Raw genomic sequence first — 19341 nt, forward strand, 5'->3', positions numbered from 1 at the left:
ACCATTCCCATTTTCAAACATTCCTTTTTTTCATGGATCAGCTCAGCCGAGTCGCATCAGCCTAATGTGCTCAGTCATGTGTGCAAAATGTTAAAGTGCACATGCAAACAAACAAACAAACACACACACACACACCCACATACCCACACACACACACACACACACACACATATTGATGGCGGGTCTACACTGTAAATAGCTGCTACACTTTTACAGTGGTACTGGCCCACAAGCTGAGGGAGATGACTCGGCAAAAAATAAAATTCTGTTTCTTATTGCTTATGTCAGCTTAAAGTTATGATGCTAACCAAAGTGAAGAGTGGATGGAGGGCAGAAATGAACTGAATAAGAAGAATAATTTAAGTATGTCATAACTTAAAAATCATCATCCAGCCCTCATCCACAACTTGTGTGTCGTCTTGGAAAAAGCAGGACATAAAAAAGGAAACGATGAAGATAATAGTCACGATCCAAACAGTCCACTTTTTGTTACCTGGACAAATGTATTGATGTTTGGCAGTCTAACATATCTGCAGATTGTAAGTGTACAGTAATTGCTACAATCGTGACCGCTATAGTCATATAAAAGTATTTTCTAAAATGTATAAATAACTAAAATTTATATTACATAAGTTATATATTAACTGAATATAAACAACAACCATTGAAACAGAACTTTAGAACTTTCTCATTTTAAAGTTGGACTTTATGTACAGGTACAATGCTACTTTCTAACACCTTAACCACAAACCAGACAAAGTGTATCATGTGGAAAGATGCTGCTAGATCTTCTAAGCCAAGGTCATACAGTTCAGCCGATAATTCCCCTCGCATTTTGGATGGATGTAACACGAGTAATTTGCTTACTGTAGTATTCTCATTTTGTATACAATATAGAACATATAGATAATAGTATCTCTTTAAATAATTACATAATTTAGAATGTGTAATGGCTTCATATGGTACAGTGTGTTTTCCATGAAGTAGGAGAAATAGTTGGAGGAGCGATGAATGGAGGGATACAGACAGAAAGAAATCAGAGATGGTGAATAGCTGAATAAATAAACCATTGGAGTATAAACTGGATCAAGGTGACATGCAGTCCTCCTCTTGTTCCCTTGTAGTGATCATGTACCAAAAATTGGTCCTGAAAACACAAAGTGCCTGACTTCTCATGTGAAGCTGGACAGAGTTGAAAGGGGTCCCATCCAGAGAGAGAGAGAGAAAAAAAGGGGTGTCCAATTTGTGCCTACATACTGTACGTACGAGTGCTTTGTTATCAGCACAAGTTTGGTGTTCGACTTTGGCTGTAGCTTTTCACTGGTGACAGCAAAGGAGCGACAGAAAATGCCAAGGGTCTGTTATTGATCTGAACACAGACGGCTTTTATCTTTTGGTGTCACCAGGACTGGGAACGATGGTTTGCTCTAGCAAGCGAAGTCCTCAAATACCCCATGGTGCCCGGCGTGGTGGTGGTGAGGGTGTGGGTGTGGATGGTGGTGGTTGGGGAGGATGGTGTTGGCGTACGCCCCCTCTGGGTGACTCCGTGTCATGTCATTGGGCTCCTGCTGAAGGCACAACAAATACTTCAACATCATGCTTCAAAGATCATGTGGAACTTCATCTGTGACAGTTCGTAGACGGTAATGTACAATTAAATGACAGTGATCTACAAACATCTTCCAGCCACTACTGAAATACTTTGATCATGCTGTTGATTTCATCATAGTACTTTCAAATTGTAATTTAAAGGTATAATATGCAGGATTCTCTGTTCCTAAACAAGAGTGAATCTGGTTTTCACTTTTGTTGATGCGGGGAGGAGGGGCCAAGTTTGAATGTCGTGTTTACAAATAGTAAACTATAATACCTGAGGAGAATGCATTTAAAGTAAAAGTACACCTTTGTTTGCTAAATACTTAGCTGGAGTTACGAAGTATTTAGCCTAATTTAGCATAAAGACTGGAAGCAGGGCCAAAAAGTTAGAATAAAGATAAAATAAATGCCTACCAACACCTCTAAAAATCTTCAATTAACATGTCAAATATAGATTAAGTGTGATTAAGTTTTGTGACATTGAGTTTACTACTGTGCATATCTCCGGATACAGTTTGGTATTGATTCCTACTAGCTGTTTACCCTCACTTTCAGTCTTTAAGATTAAATAAGAATGAGATAAAGATTTCCTTTATTAATCCTTGAATGGGGAAATTTCAAGAGTCACAGCAGCAAAGTGAATATCGAAATAACAATAAATAGTAAACAGCAGTATCAAGTAGAAACATAAGAGAGCTATTAGCAAAACACAAGTATTAACAATTTACAATATAAACAAGTAAAACAATATAAAAAGTATTAACAACAAAAATAACACTAACAGCATCCTTACTCTTGATCTGCACTTAATGAGATGTTGACCTACTCTACTCTAACTCTTGAAAGAAATTGAATAAAGGGTTTTTCCAAAATGCTGCAGTTTTTCTTTTAAACTTCATTAATTGACATGAAAGATTTTGGCAAAATAAACTCTTGGCTCTTGTCTGCACATGTAACACAGTGTGTATAACTGATATTTGGCCACAGATGGATCTTTGGCCACATTTTCCAAGAGATAGACACCAGAAGCTCGCTAGGTAAATGGTAGCTGAGTGTAAATTACTTTTAAATGCTGAGTATATATTATATAAGACAATTCCCTGTTACCTTTGATGAATTTTGTGTGAAGTGTTAATTGATTTTCCATAGATACTGGGGTTTTCTGTCCATATCTTAAAACTACTTTAGTGTCCACACCTCCACTGGAAAGTTAAACGAGATGTTAGCAGTCACAGCAGCCAAACCTAATCAAAGCTACAAATATTGAATAGCAAAAGAAGAAAAAGTATTTTCAGTTTCCCTGGCTGACTTGTTTGAAAGATAAAACTCAGTTATAGTTTCAGTATGTTGTGTTGAATTGGGACACAGTTATGGTTAGATGTGAGACAAGAGGTCTATTGTTCAGATAGAAGCAGAATGAAGTTTTGCAATAACAAATCTGAGCTCCAGGGGAGGATGTGCTCAGCACTGTGGTTAAGACTAATTAGGACCAGTACATTCTTCATTATTTTAGAAGTTGAAAAAGTATTAATTTGCTTCTCCCTGAATAATTCACTTGTGCAGTTAAAGTGCTGCAGGGAGTTATACACTCGACAATGAAGAAAACAGCTGTTTGTTACAGTACAGTATGGGCTGTACCTTTGCTTTCATATCCTCTAGACCCACTGTTGCTACAGTGCTGGTCTGCTGCTTGTTCTTCTTCTCTTCTTTCTGCGGCCTCAGCAGACGTTTTAGCCGGTGCTTGATCACCTGGTTTCACCCACAGCACAGCAGCAGGGAGGGTGAAAGAGCAGAGATGAGTGAGGGAGACAAGATACGCAGCAGTGTGAAGAGTTCATTCACTGTGATGTCTGCATTAAAGTCCCTCCCTCTGATTTTGCCTTTTTCATACATGCTGGGCAGTCAGCAAGTAGCTGGCTGGAGAGCTTAAAGGTAATACAGCTGAGACAGGAGTTCATTTCATGATCAGAGTTAGGAGCATGCCTTCAGCACAGACCCGAGCGGATATTAGTTTCTGCAGCCTGGGAATCAAATTAAACCGCACACATGCATAGTAAGTGATAACATTTACACTGCCAGTCCTTAGATTGTCTATGATTATATCTGGGAAGAACAGTGATATGTACTATAACACACATATCACAAACACATAAACACATTTTGTCAATATTGAGAAAAACTCACATAAACAATGACTGATTTAAATGTTATTATCATCAGTCGAAACACATTTCTTGCTGAGGACAATAGCCGTTAATTGTTTCTAATTATATCACAGCTAGCTCTGATCTCACATTGTGATTGGCTGATGTGTGTGTGGGCTTGCACAGGCACCATACCTCATAGATGTAATCCAGTATTTCTAAGACTGTGAGGATGCTGGCTCCAATGAATAAGCCCATCTGTCCACCAATGTCACCTGAAAAAGATGGAGCACTTAAGGAGAAGCACATTGCCAAAGCAGCTACAGTTTGCTGCTAATGGTAATACAAAATACATGCAGCAACTTTATCAACACCTTTCACTTTGCATTTGCAATTCTACTTAAATATTCAGAAAAAAGAGAAAAAAGTGGCAGGAGTCTTACCTAATAAACCTGCAACATCATAGGCTTTCTTTTGCTCAATCGTTTCATAGTTCAGAGCTTCAAAGAAGATATCTAAGACCAGGAAGTTGTCTCTGCAGAAACAAGTGGAGTATGGATGTCAAACACAGTGAAATGCACTTGCGCTGTTTTTATTATTCATTACAAATCTAACATCATTTAAAAAAACACCACTCCAAGTCATCTTTATGCTCACTGTAAATTGTCATGATGTGATTGTCAGGCCTACAGCGCTTTACACAGATCCAACCAGCGATTGTGAGATAATGAGGTGTTTCAGGGTTTAACTGAGATGAGCAGAACGAGCACTGACAGCATGCTCAGTCACCGACACGTCTCTGATCTCTCCGGATTTAGAAAGTCTGGTAATATTAAGTGTTGAGAGGCATCGTGAGCACTTTGGTTTAGGCATATTTACTGTCTACCATATCCCTGGCTATTAGGAGCAGAGAGGAATTACATTTTAGCACACCATAAGTGCATTAAGTTCATTTTATTATGCATATAAGTAAATATTACATTAAACATGTTGTGTAAGTTAAAGAGCTGTTAGCAGTTGTTAGAAGTTACAATGTTCATCACCACTTACAGTATTAATGTGCTGGATGCACAAACAATATAGTGATGTTTACCACTTACTGGCTGTTTGTTTTTGAGCTTTCAAGTGAGTCTAATGGTCTTAATTACGACAAATGAACTACAGACAACAATGTGTAAATCAGATTGTTATGGATGTTTTTTTTAATAACTGAGGAATTTGTAGCTCAAAAAGTTCTGTGGTCATGTTTATAAAATAAAAAGGTAATTGCATTTGAAATTCTTGAAAGTCTGACGACTGTTACTAGTTTGTCATAGTCTGTGGTGCATAATATGCTAACGTAAAGACTATAAACTGACTTAAAACCTGAAGAATCTGCAGTTTGTTGATTTGGAAAACATAAAATAAATGTCAGGATCTGTGAGGCACCTCTAACCTCTCTTTTGTTACAGATAAATCTTCAGATTTGCATGTGTCCATGCCCAGCTACTTGTACAAAGATAAATCATTAAGTGCTAGGGATAACATAAATAAGTAATCTGATCAAATGTTAATATTATAATGTCATATTTTTTTTGAAATTTCACATTCATGATGTCTTTGCTTTTTTCTTTCTCCTGAGGGTGGCACTACAGGAAAAGCCATGGTATCTTTAAAGTGAGACATGCTTATCTCCAATTTTCCTGGCAGTCAAATGAGATGACTTCTGCAAAATTTAGATTTGGTGGTGCCAACAAGTAGCAACCCCTGAGCCCAAAAAACAGAAGCCAATGTGGAAGTCTAAACCTTGTTCTTCCTAATGGCCAGCAGGGGGCGACTCCACAGGCTGCAAAAAGAAGTCAGATTATATTCAAATCTGTGTGAAAATGACTCTACTTCTCACTTGATTTATTACTTCATTTTCTGAATAAGTTTATGGTTTCAATTGTTAGTTTCAAGTCTCCTTCAACACAGCATGATTTTGATTTAGTTAATTATGGTCCCATTTGGAGTAAAATAGATCATAAAGCTTTATGTTTGAGGGCGTGGCTACCTTGTGATTGACAAGTGGTTACCACGGCAACCTGGGGTGATGTCAAAGAAGTGCAAAAAAGCTTTATCCTCTTAGTACCATTATTGTTTATTTATATTGACAGCACTTTGCTCATTTGATGTTTAAATTAGTAGAAATGTTAACCTCAAAAATGGTTCTGGAGTAAAAGAGAGCAAGTCACCCTGACACATTATTATTATTATTCTGAGGATATCATGAAAATTAACAGAAATGTATTTAAATCTGAAGACATCTCATCAAGTGAAATTTTGGCCCAATGGTAGAGCTATACAGGTCATAGCATCACAACCATATGAAATAATAGTCTGGAGTCTATCCATTCAATAGTTTTAACAGCATTTAAATTTATTTTATTTTATTTATTTAATTAATTATCATTATATTTTTTTGTGTTTGGCAGACCTTCAGACAGACTGACAGATCAGGATGAATGCCAGGAAGAGTCAAACATCTCAGAATTGTATAAAACAGAATAATAAACACAAATGCAATGTCCAAATTAAACTATTATTATTATTTTATACTTTCATAGATTTAAACTTGTAATGAACTCATGGTGTCTGACAATCAACTAGCTATCATCAGACTTTAATTCCAAAAAGATGCTTGTATGAAAATATAATTTATTTTGGCTCATATTTACGGTTGTGTGTTTGTTATCACAGACAGGAGGTCATAGTTTATGGCCCTTTTTATTGAGTATCACATCACTGGCCATACGTGAGGTGAGTCTCGTTGAAGGTTCCTGTCGTACCTGATGTAGTCCTCTGACTTGTCATATTTCCTGGAGAGATAGCGAGCGGAGCCTTTGCTGGGGATTTTGACCATGGAGAGCTCTTTACCGTAGCGGGTAAGATTACAGGGCGTCTCGCATGGACAGGTATCCCCACTGTTCTTCTGTAGCTGTGCTGCAACACAATGGAAACAGCCGTTTAAAACCTGAGACTGGATCAGTTTCAGAGATGATATGTGAGCAATCATTCTTCCAAGGAAACATAAAAGATACTACACATAATGTAGAGGGAAAGTGTGAAGGATAGGGAAAGTGTATTACAAGAATAGCAGTTTTTTTAGCACTTAGTTTCAAAAGAACATGCTGTAAGCACATTTACATATTATCATCTTATAAAGTTGTTAGTGGTATTAGTATTCATCTGGAGGTGTGTTTTCCCTCTGTTTTGGTCTCCACCAATTCTCTAGGAAACCATCTGGCCCTTCAGTTGCTAAATACACAATTATGTTCACCTGCTTACTTTGTCTGTGTGTGGTATGGTGCTGGATAGGTAGTGTGCAGTGGGTTCAATACTTCCTTTGCTGAAAACAGCAGCCTGCTATGGCAACGATGCTGATGGAAGCAGTGAGAGTGAACCAAAACAGTTAGACAATAACAATTAAGCCAACAATTATCTACAAGATTCTAAAGTGCTGCTAAATGGGAAACTGCAGAGTCAGGTGTTGTCTTTGGGTATGTAACTATGAGCAACCCCTTTCACATTGCACATATTAGTTTGCTGCATTGTTAAAATTAAAATATTGAAATGTGCAGCTTTAAAGCTGCCTGTTAAAGGGGACATGGAATGCTTATTTTCAGGTTTATACTTGCATTTTAACATGTTTTACATGCTTTAATGTTCAAAAACCACATATTATTTTTTGTCTGAAATGCATTTTAAAAGTGCCCCTCTAAAAAAAGCCCAGTCTAGCCTGACTGGCTGGGGGGACGGTATATTCTAATGAGCCTGCAGTGACATAGGAACGAGAGCCAAATCTGGAAAACTTGTTGAATCCACCGGTTTTTTTTTTGATAGGCCGCCCACAAAAAACTGATTGGATCGTCTTATTTCACAGTTCATGGGTTGGCAGGCACTTCAGATACCCAAATGTTTGCGCACAAGCACGGAAAATATATTTTCAAAATATGTCGCCTTATTATAGTTTATTCTATGAACACAGAAATGATGTTGGGTGGCAGGCATCCATTAAAATGGTATGAAACTTCAGTGAAGGTTCCAGTTCAACAACCATCTATGCTTATTTAATATTAAATTGTAGGTAACCATAGCAACAGTACTTAGGTTATTTGTGTTTATTCATGTTGATTGGCCTTAAATGTCCCATGTTTCTTTTAGTAAGTGTCCATGTTGTGCACAAATAGGTAAAATTGTGTGCAGAAGTACACAATTAGTATGTACCAGCTGAAAGGGATGATTGGGCCTCTTCTCTCTGTGGCTTTTTCTGTATAATAAAAAGGGTTTTTCAAGGCCAAAATGTGCAGTTTTACTGAGAAGGAGCAGTCAGCACTCAGCATCATTAAATTATATTACTTTTATGCCCAGAAAATGACTAGTAGTTAGTGTTTTTCCCAGATGTATGGGTAATTTTTAGGATGAACAAATTCATTACAGCCTTAGAATGAAGAATTAACAATTTGCAAAATCATTTAGTTCACGTCAGGTTTTATAGATTCCTCCAGCAGTGGTCTCTGCCATATTCAAAACAAACCACATAATATTAACAGACCAATATGGTTCTGGATATATTAACAAAATGATGTGTGAGTCTAACCGTATTAACTGTGGCAATAGTGTTTGAAGAAATTCAGTCATGCCATTTGTCCTGAGAATAAATAATGAAGTACAGTAATTGTTACTGAGGACTCAGCAGAACATACCTAGACTAACATCCAATTAATGAATAGCTCACATACTGTATTAACAAATGCACATTCATGACTCAAACTCTTAAATAACACAGTGTACACAGGAGAGTAAATAGCTTTTTCCAATCTTTCTTTTCAAATCCTAAATGCATTCAGTCGACACAAAAAAGAGAGAGGGAACACAGAAAGCAGTAATTATAAATTTGTGATTTATGTGTTTTATAACTAACAATAAAGGTGTGTGTATGCAGGAGCACAGCACCGTATATTCTTTGTCTGATAAGGGAACAAAACACCTTTACAATATAAATATATAAATGATATTCTAATTTATTACCGCTCATGGAGGGTGAATGTATTCTCACTATTTGATTCAGGAATAAGACCCACATGAATACAGCCCTCTCTTGTAAGATATATCTAAGATTTCATTCAACCATATTTTAAATAGGGTTTTTAGAGACATAATTAAATTTCTGCCTTATTTGGCTGAGAAATTATAATTGTACTTATGTGTCTGCCATAACCATGAATTTTTTTTTTTTACTGCAACAGTGATGCCTTTGAAACCAAGGCACCTTTGTTCAGTCATGATGTCTGCAGGAGGAGAGTGAGGTCGCAGTCAAAGCTGAGGGAGGAGGGGAGGAGGTGCAGATATGCAGGAATGGAGAGTCGGTTTAATATTAACAGTTCAACAATGGAGGCAGCACGGCCATCAAGTTCTAAAGTGACTAAATCACAATGAGGAAAAGTAATTTCAAAATATCAAGTCTACCTCCAGGTATTTGTATTACAGAAAAAAAAATCCTTATCATATTTACTGAGTGTGTTTCCATTTCCCTTTGGGGGAATCTATTGTAATGAGAAAAGAAATGAAGGAAGATTGTTTCTTACCCAGTGCTTTGTCAACACAGTTGATTTTACTGGGAGGGCAGATATCTGCAGTTCCTGGAGAGGAGAACAGAAAATGAGTCTGATCAATCAGAAACAAAATGATCAGTGACCCGTGTCTGCTGCAATGAGGAACCGCGGCTGTGAACAACACTCCACAGCTTATTAGTCATCTTCAAATGAGGGCAGGCACACAGAGGGTGACTTCCATCCGCGGAGCATGGGCCGCCTTGGACGCCTGTCCTTGATTGCACTGAGAAATGGAGCATGCTGGCCTCAACGCATATTTAGAAAGTCTTTAAAAACCAATCAATGACTCATTTCCTTGCAGACAAACATAGTGTTCAGGCCATTAATGACAGGTATTCATCAGCAACACAATTAATTGGCAGAGGTGTGTTTGTCTGTCTGTAAAATATTCACGGGGTTGATGTTTTGTGGAAGAGTCCTTCCCAGTCACTGAGAAATCTTAATTAATACACAGAGAAATAACGTCTGTTGATCTGAGGGGTCTATTCACAATTTCAGCTGGTTGTGAATAGAGTCAGATTTATTCTGTTGACGAAATAACTTGCAATGATTTAACACAAAATGGACCATTTTTGATTGAAGAAAAAATAACTTTAAATCAGTCTGTGTGTTTTATTTTTCAGAAATTTCAAGCGTGGATGGGGAGAGCTGTGCAGTGTCTCTGCATTCTGTCCACACACTAAGAACAAGAACAACTTAAAAGCCTTTTTTTGGTGGTCATCCAAATATAGAAATAGGACGATATACTGAAATATTAATCTTGAACCAAAGAATCCAGGAAAACACAGTTTTGCTTCTACGCCTTCAGTTCAGGAGTCATGAGCACAGATATAAAATGCTTTAATATATATAGATATAAATAGCCGCCTCAAAAACTAATCACTTGTTCCGCCGAATTTTTGGAAACTGTGAAGTTGTTTTTGTGATAGCCTGCTAACAAACACAGATGCATAAATATGTCACCAAAACATAATCTACTTAGTGCAGGCAGCAGCAAGAACCATATGAAAAAAACACAAACAATAATATAATTCAGCGTCTTAAAAGGACAAGAAACATAAACACACAAAACATAAAAAGGCAATTAAACTTGTACAAAAGACTGAAAAAACTTGAAGCAGCAGACTGTAAATGAATGTGGGATTATGTAAACACATGCTGATGATGATTTTCTTGCATGTTAGGCAGACTGTAAACAGTTGCTGGATTATGTAAGTAAGTCGGGAAAAGAAATGGATTACAAACTGTGCTGTTCTCTCAAAGCAAACTATTAAAGTTAATAAAAATCTGAAAACTATTGCAAACTGCTGCTGTGGCCACAGAGGAGAAAAAAAATGGATACTGTAAATTGTGTAAGGTACAGTGCTCCTGCATCCCAATGATACAGTACTGTGTTGTCACATCCAGGCTGTAAAAAGATTTTCAATTCACCATTTGGCCTCACGCTCCCTTGGCAAGCTTTGGAACCAATCGCTCTCTGAAACCTAATGAAGGAAGTTCTGCAAACTTAATATGCAACAATAAATTTCATTCACTATTGATAAGAGCATGTGGAATAATGTGAGCTTCCCGCTACCTGACAGAAGCTCTCATCTAAAGCCTGACTGGGCAAATGGCCTGGAAAAGCTTCCACATTTATTACATCTGATATAATAAATATCATATCTGATGTAATACATCATCACAGAGTGCAAAGTGGCTCTGCTGCTCGCTCAACACATCTGCTCTGTGAACAGCTCTCACTATCTGTTAATTCACAAGTTTCACACTCAGTTATCCTTTTTATTACTTGTGATTGATTAATGAGATGGAGGGCTTCATATAGGTAGGAGCTGATACCCCAGGCCTAGGACAGGTTTATAGTTGTTTGAAACTAAAAAAAAAACAGCGTTAGATTAAAGGGGACCTTTGATGCTCATTTTCAATTTCATACTTGTATTTTAGATTTCTACTGGAAAATGTTGATATGCCTTAATATTCATGAATTTTTTTTTATTTTTTATCATTCTGTCCATGGCTGCTGCACATATTCACCCTCTGTCTGAGACGCTTTGTTTTAGTGCCTGTCTCTTTAAGTTCATGAAAAAGCTCATGTCTGTGCTGATTGGTCAGTTTTTTGGGGTCTTTGGTGTCTGTGCTCTACAGTTTTGTAGAATCTAATTGTCCATCTAGTCAATCTGCATTCTTGTAGGCTATATGGCACACCCAATTTACTACACGACACGCCCTGTAAGATAACTTTGGGTATAATATACTTATTTTAATCCAAAAAACAATATTTTCTTACCCTAACCAGGTAGTTTTGGCACCTAAACCTAACCAAACTGTGTCTGTCTTGTATGCGTGTCCTGTGGTACTGTGCACCTGCAGATATATATTTGCATTCAGGACATGACTATCACGGCACAGTAGTGGCACCACCATGAAAATTTAACAATAAAAGCTTCTAAAGACAGAAAAAAAAAGAGGTTCATGCATGAGTGTTATTAGAAATCTGGGAGAAATTGACATTGGAAACCAAGATAGAAACCTGTATGTAGCATGTATCTACAAATTGCAGTGTATGTAATATAAACAATGCAGAAACAACAAACTGACGTCAAATCAAGCCAAGGGTAGAAAAAATAGTTTGTAAACCTGAGGTTTTTTTTTTGTTCCCAGAGATTGCTTTTACTGCATTATTTGACTATTTGGCCATTTTTAATGCAAACATCCGACATTGTAACATTAATATATGACAGAAAATAAGGACAACCATTATATGTCCAATTTAAGTGTAAATGTTTCCATAGTTTCCCCAAAATCACGAGCTGATTGTTGCAACACACTCACGATCTTGTAGCGAGGTAGGTACTGTCACCCTGCAGAGCACACAAACTGATTAGAAACGTGTCTGCTTCACAGCCTGTCGAGATCAAATGATTAGGTGGGATTTCTCTCACAGATCAGACCACAACTTTGGCGCGGCCATTACAACACCAGAATGGACGTGTTAAATCTGTAACTGATGCGTAAATGTGTAACCTGAGAACCACAGTGTTTATACAGCAGGGAAGAGAGATTATCTCTGTCAAAACTCCATGATGCATCTGATCAGTTACAGCAGTATGGGGTTAAATTCTTAATTTCTTCTTACCTGCAGTGCTATATATCAGTCTAGATTGTTTTGGTGTGAGTTGCCAAGTGCTGAAGAAATCAGCCATAGAGGTGTCTGCCTGCTCTTGAGTATAGATGGCACTTGTACTAAAAGCTCAGACAAACTGCCCCTTCAATACTTGTTTCTATCTCACATTGACAGATTTTCTCATATTTTCAGTCATATTGAGCAAGTTCAACAAATGTCAGCTGCCCTGAGTGAATGTGGAAGAGATTCCTACGTACACTCAATGGGACCGTTTCAAACATGTCCACTTATCAGATAAATCAACAGCCAACAACTGTCTGCATTCAGTGACTCAGCTCTTTGGCTCCATGATGACGCACATGCTTGTAAGTCCAAACATCTTATTTTGTTAGTTACCTCTTGAACAAATCCCTGAGCTGAGGAGAAATTGCGTAAATGGTGACGAGTATCTACCTGACACACACAACTTCATGTCCAGTCTTCTGTGTGCTCTGTTTGTGTCTGATTATCATTCCGCTCTGCTCATATCACATATTTATTCACCATAATTCAATCATAGTTTTATCTCTAATATATTTTGTTTTCGACTGCTTGATTAATTAATTTAGTGTTGCACTGTGTTACATTAGGTCATTTTCTGTGTTTATTCCAGGCTGAATTTCAATGAGTTTGGGATACACTTGCCCGTTCGTGGACTGATATTTTGTGGTAATGCTTAATGATCATTTCAGTTATTTTTATTGATATCAATCACTGCAATAATTGCTTACAGGGCTCTACTGAAAAATAAATGAGTCCGGAAAATGATTACAAAAATAAGACTCTGTATGAATCATAAAACATCACAATTTGCTTTTTTAAAAACCACATCTTTGTATTAAGGGAAGATTTTAAATTGATTGTGCGTTCAAGGCAATCTCTCATTGTGTGAGTCAATGCTAAATCAATGTGATATAAAGGCAGGAATCTGGAGAGCTGTTTGCAGATCATCTACCAGGGGAAACTAAACATGAAAACAATCATGACTGGTAAATAGAAATAATAAAAATAATTAGTTGTGATGACAAGAGCTCAACAAACCATTGAGATGTATGAGCAAACCGATCCAAAAGCCATTGAGACTTTCATGTAGTCTGAAGAGTCACTGTCCACAGAGCTGCCAGCACTGCTGAAGAGCATTCCACTTCAGAAATAAAGCATCAAGGTCAGGCATGTGGCAGCCCAAATTATGTCTGTGCTGGAATTATTCAAGTGGGCAAAAAAATGATGACTTGTTTTGCACAATGGATCATCAAATATGATGCAAATACCAGGCTGGTTGTTTTCTCAAACATGCTGGACCAAACAATGTTACAAACAGAGGAAAACACTTGAATATACTAACTCTGTTGGAGTATTTTCCCAATGTGAGTTGTGTAACTTTATACATGTCATGAGCTTGAAGTTGGCACATAACATGAAATGGATTTGTGTTGGTGTTTTTCTAAGTGACAACCACACATGTACATTAGCATAGTTCTTAGATTTGTTATCAGTTTGTTCAATTTGAGGTCCTGCTGCAACATTAACTTGACATACAAGTGCATCTCAATAAATCATAGCAAAGTTTATTTATGTCAGTAATTCAATTCAAAAAGTGGAAATAACACATTATATAGATCCATTACACACAGAATGAAACATTTCATGTCTCAATTTATTTAATTTCTAACTATAATGATTATGGCTTACATTTAATGAAGACCTAAAATTCAGTTTTGAATATTTGAATATTACAAAAGAAATAGGGAAATGTTGGCCTCTGAAATTATGTCCATCTATATGCACTCAATACTTAGTTGGAGCAATTTGACTTGAACTACTGGAAAATGACTTTTCCATGATATTCTAATGAATTGAGATGCACCTGTAAATCTGACAGCATAAATGACTAATATGTGTGCATCTGCAGCGTTGGAAGGGTTACTTTAAACCATATTCCACTACAAATAACTGAATTTCATGCACTAAAATTATTTTGTAACGTAATTCATTAGATGACTCGGATTAAATTACTTTTTGAATATTCATTTGTCTGGGTCTTGTATTGCCATGCCATAAACACATTCCTGACAGCACCCTCATGCTGTGCATCTGAAATTAATTTCAGAGCACATACAACAACAAAAAATAAACTAGAAGAGCACTTGAGAAATCACTCAATTTCAATGGAAGTGGAAAAATAATTTGTGTATAGGCCCTGTGATTACCAAGCTACACCCTTCCACCAAGTTTTGTTAAAATCGGGCCAGTGAAGACATAAACTTACCTTCAAGTAATCTATTTTTCTTTTAATAATCTACAGATAGACAGGAGAGTTGAATGCCCACGGGTTGCACTCAGGAGGCCCCTGCAGTAAGAACTCAGCCTTTGTACATGTGGCACACACCAGGTGAGCTACCAGGGCGCCCTGAGGTTATCTATTTTTAAAGACAGCAACTGTATTCACAATGCTGCCAATTTAAAATGTAATGCAATGGGACACAGTTACTCATATTATAAAAACAAAATGTGATTACTTCTGTTCTGTTTTTCCCCGACCCTGTATTTGTAATTTATGCACACAGATGATTTTTTCCTCCATGCCGCCTACTGTGCTCTGTGTCAATGTGAGGTAAAGGAGGATCTTACCAGGCATGTGCACCATCCTGCAGCTGCAAACTCTCAGGACCTCGTTGGTTTCGCAGAGCAAACGACAGGCACTGATGCTGTACGTGTCGTATCCTGGGAACTTCTCTTTGCTGGTGGAGCGGCAGTTCCCCCAGGGCTGGGGCAGGTAGGTCAGCTAAGCACACAGAGATTTATTAGACCCCAGTCTGAATCACCAGGGGTGAGCAGTTGCATGAAGAGGAGTAATCTGGTGGAGGTGGGGGGGAGGGAGGTGGAGACGGTGGGCTGTGATGGAGAAGACCTACCCTCTGCTCCTGACATGAAACAAAGGTCTGGAAACCCGGAGAGACACCGAAGCCCAGCTGGTGGATGTAGGGAGGCTCGTCCTGACTGTGGATCTGAACTCGGATGCCGGCCTCCAGGGACGTCTCATCTTCAGGATGAAACAGAACAGGAGCAGGGAGCGAAGGAAGAGTACAAGGGAATATCAGACAGTGCCTCATCTGACAGCTTGGACTCATTTTGACGCTAAAAGCAAAGCATATTTCAGTCATGTTTGAAGAACATGGCAGTAGGGATTAATATTGTGTGACATCTACAATGCTAACACAAATCTGAGATAGTGTATTGTGTTCAGGAATTTCCTCTGACAAATCACATTTTCCAGGTTGCAAGAATGCAATCAAAAAATGCATTATTTACAGTACGTGACCCAGAGAAATGGAGGTAGGTTATTTTAAAGCCCAGCAGAGATATCTCATGCTGTAGCATATGATGGGATTACATTGGACAAATAGTTTTGAGGCTTACTTGTCTCTCTCCAGATGGGCAGATACTCATCCTGCTGGATATCCAACATGATCTCCAACCCATTTCCCATTCCACCCTGCTTGCTTTTCCTGGATGTTGTCTTGTTGCCATTAAAAGTGTAGCATTTCCCATATCTGGTGTACACCTGGAAGAGAAGATTCCTATCAGGAACATCACCATAAACATGATAAAGTCCACATGCTGGCTCTGACAAGATCATACTTGTGGCACATTGCAATGAAGGCAGAGATATGGAAAATAAAAATATACAAACAAGCTGAGTTTGGCCAAGTTACTGAATATTACCCACAGACCTCTGGATGCTGCTCGGTCCCACATGGACTTTGATAAGCTGTATTTGAATGAATTCCCTACGCCCACTACACAAACCCTGCACAATGCTGCTCAATAGTACTACCATCCCACTGAAATATCAAATGGCATAAGAGAATCTTTAATCTTCCTTCTAAAGAAAACAAAAGACAATAACAGAGAGGCACCACGTCACCGCCTATCAGAGGAGCTGTCTCTGAGGGGGACACATCATCTCTTTGTTTATGCTTCTCATCTAAACTGCTGCACTGCAGAAAATGTCCATCGCACAGATCATTTATCTGGTATCTCCTGTGAGTTTTAAAGGGACAATTTGTGGAAATAAAAACGTCAATGTATTCCATGAACGCCTCAAATGATATCTTCTGAAAACATATGCACAGTGGTTTGTGTAATAGCTGCTCGCAAAAGTTATCATTTAAGCTGACAATGTTGCTGGCTAGATTTGGAAAGCCTTCCTTTTCACTATTCTTTGTAGGACATTACTAAGAAATGTGAGAGGTATCTGCTAGAGTTGTGTCAGACCAGTCCGATGTACAAGATTAAACTGGTTTGTTTCGACATTTGTCTGCATGACGTGTTCTGCCAAATTTTTAAAAAAGTAGCTTACATGAGCAATTTGTGGCGACATTGTCACAGTATAAATCCAACTGTATACAGTTTCCCAACACACAGACTTTACTTTCTCAGGCTGTCGAGGCAAATTAATGGCCGCCAGATATTTTGCCCTCATTTTATCGTTTTTATTTTTAAGCTGCCGGGGATAGTGACTGCATCTGGGGTCAATTAACTATCTTCCCTCGCTTTAGAAGATGGGTACATGGTGTAATATGACAACGTGATTAACATAATATAATGTATGTTTACAGATGGACTAACGGGGCCACGAATGTCTAACATTTTAGTGGAGCCAAGGTCAGAACCATGAAGGTGGTCAGTAGAAGTGATGCTTTGGGGTGACAAACTGTGCCAATATGAAAACATTTTTAACAAAAGAGGGAAGCCTCACTCTCTGCTTCTTCTTCTTCTTCTGTTTACTGGCAGTTGAGAACCAGTTGGGAGGTGCATTATGGCTATAGAGTGGACTGGAGTCGCTTAATTCTCAGTATATTCCATTTGGAAGCAGCAGCTGAGTCAAATGCGACACCTAGTGGTAACATTTGGTATATTAGTCTGATAATAATGGTCCTGTAATTTAATTAGCTTGAAAGCATTTCCCAAATCAGAGGACATTATTATCATCCAGATTTTTTTCTGCAACTGCTAAAACAAGTTAGACTGCAAAAGTAAAAGTAACTAAACGTAGATTTTGCTAAGCTTTCAGGAAAAAAAGACTTTTGATGATGAAATGAAGAATTCTAACAGCATAAGAGTTGTGAGCCCTGCCACACATGCCAACAGCTATCATTAAGGTCCAGCTCTCTCCTCTATATTTCACACATTTATTATCCATCACAATATATCTTCCCACAGATGTACAAAAAGGAACAACTCATCTATTGGATTCATTTTGTCGAAACATCAAATAAAAGAGGACAGTGATGAAAGCATTAAATCCAAAGAAATCACATGGCAGGAGAGGTCAACCTGCAAGTCGCTGGAGAAATGACAGTGAAATAACAATGGGGCTGAATAGACGGCAGTCGATCATTAAAGAAACACTGCGACGGTCGCAGCATTCTCCAAAACATCGACATCTGTGTTCTGACTTTGATATCAGCCTGATCCACCTAATGAGTGCTGTGATGTCTAAATAAGGGATGCTGGTGGAACAACAGACACTCTCATTTACGGACCACAGGGTGTATTCACATCTGAGATGGTTGAACAACAAATCAAAGTCACGGTTGTGTGGTTCAGTCCAGTAATTCCCTGGAACAGTGGTAATTTAGCAATATCCACAACAGTGATTAGAGCAAGAAATGAGTACTATTTACAAAAGCTCGGAGTTTAGAAGGAGAGCTGTATTTTACGCAATAATAGACCTCGAGGCTTTTGATCTGTGTGTGTGTGCATGCATGTTTGTATTGAGTGTGTTTTTGAATGCATTACAAATGGTAACCTTCAAAGTGAGTCTTAGTTGAAGATTCAGAAAAATGGCTGACACAATTACAGATCTCAGTCTGGGCTCTTATGCAGCACAAAGGTCTCTAGGTGAAAAAACTGAAGGGGGTTTCCATGGGAATGTGTTCAGTTTATTCTGATAGCCACTCTGCATTTCTCTATAAATGTCAGAATCTTTCCAGCTGGTGTGATTAGAAAATAGGAGGTGGCAGAGTGGGGGCGGGGGCCGTGAAGAAGTATTCAAGTGTGACTTTTGACTGACATGTGCTATTAGGTTGAAATGGTTTAATCTCTATTTGGCTGGTGCGGAGCAGTTGAGGAGGTAAGCTGCACTTATCATTGATCCTCCCCCCCGTTCATTGACACACTTAAGCCTCGGCAGGCACACTTTATCTGATGGAGCAGGCAACAGAGGCAAAGGAGGATTTCACTTTAGAAATTCTCAAAACACCCCGACCAAGTGCCTGGGTTCTGCTCTAAAACTTTGGGCTCCGGAGGACGTCGGTACGTTCACAAATGATGTCCCCAGAGAGTACGGCGAAGTTTTCCCATCATCTCACCCAGGAAATGGTTGTTGGCAGAGCTTCCACTGGTTTATTTCTCTGCCTCTGAACCCCCCCACTCTTCTCTGTCTGCATCTGCAACGTGATTGATGGAGCATTTTTCTCTTGTTACATCTTGCACCAAATTTAGCGAAGGTAACAGGGCTGACTTGGGCAATTCCCAAGTGGGGACTTGGCACCGCTGTTGACAAGCTGAAACAGAGCAGCAGCATGGCAGTTACAAACCAAATGAAAAGAGGTTTTGTACTCCACTGAGTGACTCAAGTTGTTTACAAGAGCTAATTATTGTGGCATTGTTCGCTTTGATGTCATTCGGAGGTCTAAAACAATATCACTCCATTCAACAGACTTTTAGATGGAAATGGAAAATAGATCCAAATGTGTGTTTCAGTTCTGTGTTATTCTGTGAGCGAGGTCTGAACACA

At 38.4% G+C, this 19341-nt stretch overlaps 1 protein-coding gene across 1 annotated transcript in view; it reads right to left on the reverse strand.

Moving 5' to 3' along the window:
- Positions 1 to 1427: 1427 nt before the first annotated feature.
- asic4a (acid-sensing (proton-gated) ion channel family member 4a) overlaps positions 1428 to 19341 on the reverse strand; it is a 93746-nt gene continuing 75832 nt past the window's right edge. Inside the window, exons 2-10 of the mRNA XM_059343427.1 lie at positions 15957 to 16101; positions 15452 to 15579; positions 15168 to 15321; positions 9347 to 9400; positions 6548 to 6701; positions 4184 to 4275; positions 3936 to 4015; positions 3235 to 3345; positions 1428 to 1565 (exon numbers count right to left, since the gene is read on the reverse strand). Coding sequence (XP_059199410.1) covers positions 1428 to 1565; positions 3235 to 3345; positions 3936 to 4015; positions 4184 to 4275; positions 6548 to 6701; positions 9347 to 9400; positions 15168 to 15321; positions 15452 to 15579; positions 15957 to 16101 — 1056 coding nt within the window. The remainder of the gene's footprint in view (positions 1566 to 3234; positions 3346 to 3935; positions 4016 to 4183; positions 4276 to 6547; positions 6702 to 9346; positions 9401 to 15167; positions 15322 to 15451; positions 15580 to 15956; positions 16102 to 19341) is intronic.

The sequence above is a fragment of the Centropristis striata genome, chromosome 10 (assembly GCF_030273125.1).
Source record: "Centropristis striata isolate RG_2023a ecotype Rhode Island chromosome 10, C.striata_1.0, whole genome shotgun sequence".
NCBI lineage: Eukaryota > Metazoa > Chordata > Actinopteri > Perciformes > Serranidae > Centropristis > Centropristis striata.